The sequence below is a fragment of the Priapulus caudatus genome, unplaced genomic scaffold (assembly GCF_000485595.1).
Source record: "Priapulus caudatus unplaced genomic scaffold, Priapulus_caudatus-5.0.1 Scaffold300, whole genome shotgun sequence".
Taxonomy (NCBI): Eukaryota; Metazoa; Priapulida; class Priapulimorpha; order Priapulimorphida; family Priapulidae; genus Priapulus; species Priapulus caudatus.
The window spans coordinates 85,484-96,465 of NW_014577361.1; the positions used below are offsets into that span (position 1 = coordinate 85,484).

The following is a 10,982-nucleotide window of genomic DNA, read 5'->3' on the forward strand; positions in this document are numbered from 1 at the left end:
TATATATTATATATTACTGTTTACTGGTTTGCATTAGGTAGGGTTTTATACAAACCCCCCTTTTTCTGATGTTCAATCCTTTCTTGACACTTCACAGATCTTTGCTGCTTTAATTTTCTTATTATAAATAACGACTTTTTTCAAGCTTCTTATCTATCTCACCTTTCTTTTTTAGATGGCTATTCTAGAAAAGCGCCAGGGAAGGCGATTGACTTTTCGAGTAACCAGTTCAAACTATTATACTTGCTTGAACTCTCAAAACTCATACTGTCACAATTTTTTTTTTTATAAATAACAACTTTTGCGAGCTTCTTAACTATATTTTACCCTTTTTTTTAGATTGCTATTCTAGAAAAGCGCCAGGGAAGGCGATTGACTTTTCGAGTAACCAGTTCAAACTATTATACTTGCTTGAACCAGTTGCTTGATATGAATCAGTTATGAATACGGCTGGTGCGATAGTATAGTAGAAGCGGCCACTGGCAGCAAGAACAAGTCGGCACCTGCAGCTACAGCACACACGCGGCCATTGACTATATATAACAAGGTTGTTATATTATAGTCAATGGCCGCGTGTGTGCTGTAGCTGCAAGTGCGGACTTGTTCTTGCTGCCAGTGGAAGCGACGAAAGCCATTGCTATCGGTCAATCATACTCGGGTTACAATGCCTACTCGCTATTATGCCATATAATATACAAGCATGCGTGGCGGAGCAGACATGAGACGGTTTTTAACCTCGAATAAAAAATGTTGCACGTTTTTATCGGCGATCAAATAATAAGGTCGTGCGTGATACGCACACCGATTGATACTCGGTGTTAACGAAGTCGTACAAGATAATCTCCCACAGAAGCTTTCATCTCAAAGATTCAGTGACGGGTAATAAATCTAGTTGGGCCCTACACGACTATCATTTAGAGAAGAAAAACACGTGGTCCGTTTGGATATCATGTTGGATAAAAGTTACTTACCTGTACATTTCGACTTACATCGCTAGTTCGTGAGTGAATATAATGTCATTAATAATGAATCGCGTGACGACTCGTGCGATTATGACAATACGTTCTATAATTAGCTGTAATAGACATTAATGTATACTTGTGTATAAAATAAACATCAATGCATATTTCTTATTTTTTGCTTCTTTAGAGTGAACTTAAAGGTTTGTATACATTCGAAGTCTCTAATAAATATGAATGAAATATGAATGAATATGAATATGATAATGAATCGATTGTCGTTTACTGCATGAACGCGATATATTGCATTATGTTTTTTCTATAACACTCCTACAATACGCATTGTGCATGTTTTCCTGCTGCTAAAATAACAAACTCTATTGTGCCGTAAAACTCAAAGGAATCGACCATATGCTTCCTAAAGCAGATCACCGATGTAACAAGGATTTCTGCACCGCTGGGGATTTAGAAAGCCTCGCACTTCGACTTGCATTCTATTCTGTTCTTCTTCATTGTGTTGTGCCATTGTTAACCGACCCTCGCTCGGCAATGCATGATGCGGCTGGGCCATCGATGCATGCAGCCGCGAACAAACAGAAATGTATTTTACATTAGGGTTTCCGAAAGGGGTGTAGTTAACTGAAACTCGACACTTTGCTTGCAAGGGTAAACGATAGCCATCGGCTATTATTCAGTCAGTGTATATATGCAGATTCGCGCGCGCATTCCTGCGGCATTAGGTCACCCCAAGGCGAGTTGCTGCTACAACGATGCGTGTTTGCGGCCTTTATGTGCAGATGAACAAAATAAAACGCGTCAAAATTTGTCATAAACGGTTGGAATACATTGGTTACTGTAGCATCCCTTTAGCATTACCGTGGGAGTACCGACAGCAAGATGGGAAACGCGTTTATACATATAGCAGTATCAAAGCGAATGTGCAAACTAGCTGCGAATATTTCATCTGAAGCCACTATGCCATTGCATATCTTTGAAGCTTCTCGTGAACATAACTGGTTTAGTTTACAGTGCTGGAAAAGGGAAATCAATTGAATTGAGTTATAAGTAAAAACAAATTGCGAATTTGGTTAAACTATATGGCCACATACATGTATCTATATAATTGCAATGTTTATTACTTTAAACATGCGCATGCTGTGAAGATAATGTTTATAAATAGACAAAGAACGCATATATATTTTATATTTATATGTAGTATAGTTTACATATCTATGCATATATCAAAAACGAAACTAGTCTCTTGAATAAGTAGAAAATCCTATAGTATAGTAAATCTATAAGTAACGTTAGTTTACTAATAGTTACAGATGTAGACGTAGGTAGTACACACATATAATGCAAATAGATACGTAATTCATAGCCAGATGCATTCCGTGTTTCAGATTTAAAAGAGAGCAAGTGTCTTCCCGACATTCTCTTCTTAGTTCTCATTTCTGGGAATTTCATGAACTCGGTAAGTGTGGATATTTTCAACTGTGAGATCTACTAAATACATTGCATTTGCATATGCAATGTAGATAACATGACATGTGTAATCGTGAAAACAGCGCAGTACATAACCTGGTATCAGTTTTTTGCCTGTAATATAGTTCGTATCGTTATTTTCTCCATAGTTCGTATTTCTTGCGTTAACTTCTATCTCTCTCAGTCAACAATTTCTGTCCCCACGTTCCTCTGCGCAAAGGCTTGCGGTAGCGTACGTTCACTGTCCCCCCGTCCTTGTCTCCTTGTAAGCAGATCGCAGCTGGTCATACCCATGCATCGTTCGTTCTTGTCGTCACAACGAAACACAGAGCCTAGAGCAGTACAGCCAAAGCAAAATTCTGACGATAGGTTTAAGGGTGCAGGGAACCCGCCCCTTCTCATCCTTCGTCCACCTTCTCATTTATGTGCAAGCAATAAAGTGTATCCATAGCCCGCTCCCGGCGCTCACAGACGAGAGAAGCTAAACCACAGTTGGTCATCAAACAGTCGACAGTAGGCCTATAAACCTGCTGAATGTACTCGATGTTCTCAATAGAATGTCTATGGAAAGTAGAAAATTTACAAACTCATCCACTTTTTAAGTTTAAGTCGATAGTTTCAACGCGGGGTTTCATGTTTCGTTGCTGCTGTCGTTGTCACCGCAGGGAGGTTATGCTGGTAACGCTGCCGGATTTAAGCTGTCCGCTTTAGTCAAGCTTGCCGACACCAAATCCAATAAGCCGAGGATGAACCTACTGCATTACGTGGCCATGGTAAATGAATATATATATATATATATATATATATATATATATATATATAGCATAGAAATATAGAAGTCAGATGTCATATATTTTCACTGCGAGCTTTCGAGACCTTATGTTTCTTCGTCAGGCTACAAGGAATTAACACGCCGCGTGCACATGAATTAAGCGATCACACATGCACGCGCGAGCGCACGCACACGTACGCGCAAACGCAAACGCAACACGCAACACGCACGACGAACACGAACACACACACACACACACACACACACACACACACACACACACACACAACAACACACACACACACACACACACACACACACCACACACACACACAATATATATATATATATATATATATATATATATATATATATCATATGAACACATTTACAGTGTATAATAGTATATAAGTATGGCCATGGGAAACCCAAGATGTGGCATTTATAGACCTTATAGGCCTTCTTTGTGTAGATGTCTAATAGAAATCTTGAATAAACGTGACCTCGGTCATTCCTTAGATCCCTGCCATGCTAATATGGGCAGTATAATGCGCAACCCTTTTACCAGATCATATATGTTTAACAGCACAATTGAAGTGGGAAGGCATCCTGAAGTGTATAAAAGCTGACTGGCAAAAATTCCTATTTCAGCAAGCCGAGAAACAAGATCCTAAGCTTATGTTGTTTCCAGCAGAGATGCGAGGACTTGATGATGCATATCGGTAGGTGCCAATGATAGATAATCATCGATATGATCGTCTTGCTTGACCGCTCACTCGTTTGTAAACCAATCCGAATTGCGCGTGTGTCAGAGCTAGTGCACATGTGTGGGCGAGTGTGTCGGCGCGCGCGCGCGCGCGCGTGTGTGTGTGTGTGTGTGTGTGTGTGTGTGTGTGTGTGTGTGTGTGTGTGTCGTGTAAGTGCGTGTGTGCGTGCGTGCGTGCGTACACGATTCTGTCGATCACAGTCTGTTTCTCGCCTGCAGGGTGTCCACTGAAATGCTGACGACTGAGATCATGTCGATGGACAAGAAGTTGCAGAATTTGACACAGCAGCTAGAGTTGCCGCAGAACCAGGAGTTAGCAGTGATGATGGACGATTTTGTGAAGGCATTGATCATTTTTCCAGCAAATAGTTTCTTTTATTTATTCCAAATCATTTTATTTGGTAATGTAATCGTTGTCATATCCAACAAGCATAAATATACGACATGTTTAGCAATTTTCTCTCTAACAACATATCTAATCATTTCCATTGCGGGGCTGGGTCCCCTAAACGAATTGCACACACCAAATTAAATATTTATATGAACGTTTGATAGATCTCTGATAGATAGTCATCATTTGCCTTGGCGTTACACAGCTGCTTCTAACGCCAAGCGTTACCTTGATTACAAGTTACTACAAGATTACTAGTAAGGTTTACTATGGCGCAGATGAACCGAAATAATTGTTTTTGTGTGTTGTGGTCCGTTCATACATACTCCCGCCACCTACCGGACGCAATCTTAGGCACAGGCTTATCGATGCTGTCATGGTTCTCGGCCACTTAATATAATTATACTTACTGGGAGATGCTTCCAATGTTTTCACTATATATATATATATATATAAATATATATATATATATATATATATATATATTGAATAATAATAATAATAATAATAATAGGTATAGTAATAATAACATCACTTATTATACGTCCGTTTACTTGCAGGACGCAAGAGAAGAGATTACCGGCTTGCATGACGAATTAGTTGAGCTGAGCAGACTAAGGAAAGAGCTCGCGGATTTCTTCTGCGAAGACGAGAAATCATTCAAACTCGAGGAGTGCTTTCAAATCTTTGATACGTTTGCAAAGAAATTCCAAAAGGCCATCAAAGTACGTATCATCTAGTTTAATCGAGCTCGCGGGTTTTTGGCGAGTTGCAAATTCGGATATCTATTTTTTGTGGGAGGGGATATTTTATAGTTGTGATTGGTTAATGTATTTTTAAAAACAAGTTCTTTATTAATTATTGGTCAGCAGTCGAGTAATTATTTTACGCTTGGCAATTATAATATTGTTTTATTTTTATTTGATACAAAATATGACATGGAACAGTTGTTTTTGCAATAATTTGGCTTTGTATGCTATCTAGGAAAATGCAGAGAGGAAAATTCAAGAAGAAAGAGCGACCGCCAGAGCTAAAGAGCATGCATCTAACCAAGGTAGGAGCCTTCTCAAATACTGTTGAACTATACTGTCATATTGAACGGCTGCGCGATCATGGATTTTATTGGATATTAACAACAACTGCAGCAGCAACCGCAGTAAAGTAAAAAAGCATGCGCGCATATATTTGAAAAAGAAATCGAGTAGAAATAATTATGGCACTTTGAAATAACCGATTTAACGAATATTTTTTCCATGCGTGCATGCTTCCCAACCTCTCTCCCCTTTCCTCTCTCTGGCTCTCTGATATTCTCTCCCTCTATACCTTCCTTCTGCCTTTATTTTTCGCTCTCTCTCTCTGTCTCTCTCTTTTTCGCCTCCATTCCATATAATATATATAAATTATAATATATAATTATATATGTATTATATCAGATATATAATATATATATATATATATATTCATCATATATTTGTATTATTAGCTCTTGATTATATATATATAATATTTATAATTATATATATATATATATATAACATACACACACATACATATATTATGCGTGCGTGTATATATTCAGGAGGCCCTCACGTGCGCTTGATGACGGACGTACAGCAGAGCGCCACCATGCTGCTGAAGAAACCTGGCGACAACGCTGTGCACATGCGCACGGCGAGCCCGGAGCCGCGGCGGCGCGGCGAAGTCTACATCACGAAGAAGGAAGAGAACCTTCTCGACTTCCTCGCGCGAAGCGGCGAGCACGACGAGCACGCGCACAACGGTCCGTCTCACGCGTTCAACAGGAACGCGCGGCCGGGATCGCTGCCCGTGCGCCGGCGCTCCATGCGTCCGTCGGACTTCGTCACGCAGAGAGAGCGGCCGCACTCGATCGCTCTGTCGGAGCTCCCGCACTACGGCAGCGACCCTAGCATCGAACAGGTCCAGGTTAAACCGGATCCGAACCTGGCCTTCGCGACGCCTAGTCCGAAATCGCTGAGCGAACGCATTCGCGACAACATCTCGAGGTTCGAGAGTAGCCGCGAAAACCACGCGAAGGCGGCCGACGCCGGAATCACCGAGACGCCCGTCGCGCCTTTTCGACGAACCAAGAGCATGCGATCGAAGCTGCCATGGGGCGAAGCCGCGAGCCACCCGGAGAAGAACGTCTCGCATCAGCTGCCGGTGACGACAACCGTCACCGTTCCCGACGTCGTCATAACGAGCAATGAGTGTCGCACCGAGCGGCGCAGCGGTGCGGAGGAGGCGGCCGCGCGAGCGTGCGAGCAGCTGCGCGACGAGTGGTCGAAACCCAAGGCAGACCTTCAGCGGACGCGATCACTCGACTCGGCCGAGCCGGTGACAGCGTCCACCGACCCGGTGCGACCGACGAGTCTGTCGCTCTCGGAGGAGAGCCTCGGTACCATAGACGAGGACTCCGCCGACGTTGGCGGCCGCGTGCGGATCGGAGGCAGACTAACGTTTACTCGGCCGAGCTATGGCGGCGGACTGATGACTATTCAAGAGGACAGATCCCCAGCGAGGGACGAGACGAGTTCACTGAGCAGAAGGCAAACGCCGTCATCCACGACTACCGAGTCAACACTCGCGTCCGCCAATAACGCGGGCGACGATTCGAAATCCGCGTCGCGTCGCATGAGCAACAATCTGCCTGCCGACGTCACGGAAATGGACAGCAGTTCGCCGAAGAGTCAATCCGACGTCCGCGAATATCAGAAGAACGATAGGAACGCGGAGATGGGCAAGCAGCAGCAGCAGCAACAGCAGCAACAGCAACAGCAGCAACAGCAACAACAGCAGCAGCAACAACAGCAGCAGCAGCAGAAGCAGCAACAGCAGCAAGAGCAGCAAGAACACAACAACAATAACCAGCACGTAGAGAATTCTCACAAACAGCACGAACACAAGGTCGACCTTAGCGACGTTAAGCTGGGACTACCCGCGCCGGGCAGCGCCGAGGACGAGTGGGGCGTCTACATCGTACCCAGGGCGCGCTTCCGCCGTAGCTACCACTCGTATTTTGACAGGAACAGCAAGCCGGACACAAAACGCGCCGACGACTTGGAAGACGAGAGCAACAGGAGCAACAAGGGAAAAAGCGGCGGCTACACGTGGCGATCTAAATGGAACGCGAAGCTACCCGACTACGAGACGGAAAGCGCCGTCGCGCCTGCGCACACGGAACCGCTGGCTCCGGTAAAAAGCAATATTTCCGACGACGCTAACGATGTTTCGCACGATACGGCGAAATCGCCGGGACACGGACTCCCACACGACTTGTCTCAAGACGAGACGATAGTTCTCTACACCAAGGACAGCTCGGAAGATGCCGTTGATAGTTCGCTGAACAAAGATGGCCGCTACGGTCAGTGCGACGACAACGACCGCGACGAGGGAATCGATACGGAGACCAATAGCGCCACCTCGCAGGGCACCTCCAACTACACCCACGAATCGGAGCTGCCCGATTCGCCGAAGCTCGTCGAGAAGCGCGGAGACATCTCGTCGGATGTTATTCGCAAGGAACCGACAAACGCGAGCACCAGCGTATCGGACACCTCCCTCTGCGAAATGTCGACATCTACCCCCGTGAAACCGGCGAGAAAGAAGCGCACGCCTCCCACTTCTACCAGCAAACCGGCCGCAACCGTCGAAGCGGCAAGCGTGACCACGCCATCCAAACCACAAACGCCGAACCACTCGGGCGCAGCAAAAACGAAGCCAGCTCGCTCGAGCACGACTCCAAAGACGAGCAAACCCGCTCCGGTACACACACCGACCAGAGATAAGCTCACCAGCACGGCGGCCAAGAAGCGGCTGTCGGCTCCCATCCAGCTACTCCGATCCTTCTCGGCTTCGTCCTCGACGCCGGGCGACCAACGCAGAGGCAACCTGGGCTCCAGCTCGAGTCTAGAGAGCAGTGCGTCGGCCCACTCATCGGCGCAGCGTCCTGCGAGCACACCGACAAAGTGCTCGGCTCCGAAACTCCGCACAACTGAGCGCACAAAGACTACGCGACCGGTCTCTAGTCAGTCGACGAGGCGACCCGCGAGCGTGCACGCCGACGCACCGGTGATCACGCCGACGCGACAGACGAGACCGCCGACGCGAACGTCCAGAGCTGAGACACCGCGAGCAGAGACACTGCGAGCTGAGACACCGCGAGCTGAGACATCGCGAGCTGAGATGCCGCGAGCTGAGACACCGCGAGCTGAGACACCGCGTTCAGAGACGCCGCGCCGGCTGTCGGCGAGCAGTCGAAGCGATGCGTTCTCGCGAAACTCCGCCGCGAGAGATTCCTTCAAGGGCGACAGCCGGGCGCTGAAGACAACCGACGCGCCGAAGATGGCCGTCATCAGAAGATCGGCCGCCGTCGTGAAAACAGCGTCGCCCACGGCGACAGCGAGACCGAGAGAGAGCCCCGCGAAAGTCTCCAGCACGCCGGCGAGGAAACCTCGGGTTAGCGCAACGAGGAAGGAGCAGGAGAACGAGGAGCCCCAGGTGTCGCCACTGCGGCGAGGGGCGCCAGAACGTAGGACTATCTCCGGCTTCAAGCGCAGCGTCCCTAGCGGCAACGTTGCACCGCAATCGTTCTGGGAGCGAATGGCGAACAATAGCGCCAGTAAAGCTCACAGCAGAGCGGTCAGGGAGAGTCCGCAGAAAACCTGGTGTTAGAATTCATCAAACACAGAAGTCTGCCGTAGAAATGATCTAGGTATTTAGATATCTAAGTATCTGGGTATCAAGATATCCAGATATACAGGTATCCAGATAAATATTATACAGGTATCCAGATATCCAGGTATCAATGTCTCCAGATATACAGGTATCCAGGTATTTATGTCCGTGTATCCATGTGTCCAGATATCTAGATATCCAGATATCCAGGCATCTATTTATCTAGATACCCATGTATCCGGGTATCCAGGTGGTAAAGGTAAGCTAACGCAGTTGCAGACCGTGAAAGACCCTATAACCCCTGCAATACGTTATAAGGTGAGACGAGATTCACACAGAAGACGGTGTGAGGTAACACCGAGCTTATTCGACTATCCGGAGAATTGGGCCAAGCAGTTATTTTTCTCATACAGTGGTTAACAAAAATGATCATCGTATACAACAAAGTTATGTATAATAATATAGACTAATTAATTATTATTTAACGTGTATCGTTCTAGTTAGACGCATCACGTAACCTTATATGTTCGTAAACCTGGTATCGGCTACGACAGAGCTACTGTATATGTCTAAATTGTTCTATATGCATGTGCAAAATACTATCGGCATTGGTTGTCTGTATGTGTGTAACTGTTAATATACTACGTCTACTTACCAGGCTTCTACCATTGTGTGTCTCTGTTAACTTCACTCCGTGTCGACGAAATAACGAAGTGTATATGCATGTATATAAATATATATTTGGTGCTGCGCTTGAACGTGAAAAATTTAACGTCAAGATTTACAACAGTTAAATTTATCCCAATTGTTATATATACCCTTAGAATTTTAAGTGGAGTTTTAGTATTGGTTTTAGTAATACTGGTAGCGTCCGTCATATAGAATAGGGGGGGGGCGTCCAATGCGCGTGTTAAGTATCTGTGGGGGAGGTTTTTTTACTGCCATTACTTCTTTATATAAAATGATTTTATCGTATTGTGTGAAACGTTTGTGAAACACGATCGTGGATGTGGATGTACATGTTGTGAAATCGTGTTTAGTTTGTTGTATTTGGTCGCTTCCTTCTGCGCAGATATAACATATATTTTTAGAAGTAAGTCAAGATTTATCCTCATTTTTGCATAGGATGTTCTTGTGATACCACGTTTCTACATATCACTTTAATGAGTTCGACAGTAGAACGTCTGTATACTGTATACTACTACGAATTTAAACGAAGTTTCCGTAAAGTGCCATAGTGACGAATTTTCTATTTATTGATATAAAGATGTGTTTCTACCATTTAATAATTGTACACACCCACATATTTATGAGCGTATCCATCCGTATTCCTGTGCTATATGAAGCCATGACACGTGATAGGTGATAGGCGACAGCGTGATATGTAGTACATCGTGGTAACTGGCTGTACACATACATCGCAACCACGAAAAAGTGGCGGTCGCTAGAATTGCTATAGCTCAACAATCTTCTTCTTTTTCAGCGCCTCAATTTAATTTAACGCCACACTACAACTTATACGAGCGGATCATTGTCGTTAGCGGAATAAGATTCGGTTATAATTACAATTTACCCGTTTCCCGCAAATTACGAAAAGCACTTTTGATAACACCGCGATTTTTATATTTAAGATAACTTGATAATAATTTAATAAAATAATAACTAATATAGATCGCTATGAATACAAAATGAAAGTCGTTTTGTTCTCCATTGGCAAGAGAATGCCTGTCATCATTGATACACATAGTTACTACTAACGACACTTGTGTTTCGTGCTACAGGATGGGCAATTGCTATGAGGTCTCACGCAATAAGCACCGACGAATGGACCGGGGGGATGTATCTTTATCAGGAGTGTCATAATAAATTTTAGATCTATATTATGACACTCCTGTTATTATTATACAGCGGAGT

General features: G+C 44.8%; 1 protein-coding gene across 1 annotated transcript in view; it reads left to right on the forward strand.

Annotated features, from left to right (window-relative positions):
- LOC106808729 (formin-J-like) overlaps positions 1-10,740 on the forward strand; it is a 46,747-nt gene extending 36,007 nt beyond the window's left edge. Inside the window, exons 13-19 of the mRNA XM_014811561.1 lie at positions 2,363-2,433; positions 3,110-3,217; positions 3,868-3,938; positions 4,202-4,325; positions 4,934-5,098; positions 5,358-5,427; positions 5,953-10,740. Of these exons, the coding sequence (XP_014667047.1) occupies positions 2,363-2,433; positions 3,110-3,217; positions 3,868-3,938; positions 4,202-4,325; positions 4,934-5,098; positions 5,358-5,427; positions 5,953-9,065 (3,722 nt within the window). The 3' untranslated portion in view covers positions 9,066-10,740. The remainder of the gene's footprint in view (positions 1-2,362; positions 2,434-3,109; positions 3,218-3,867; positions 3,939-4,201; positions 4,326-4,933; positions 5,099-5,357; positions 5,428-5,952) is intronic.
- The last annotated feature ends 242 nt before the right edge of the window (positions 10,741-10,982 follow it).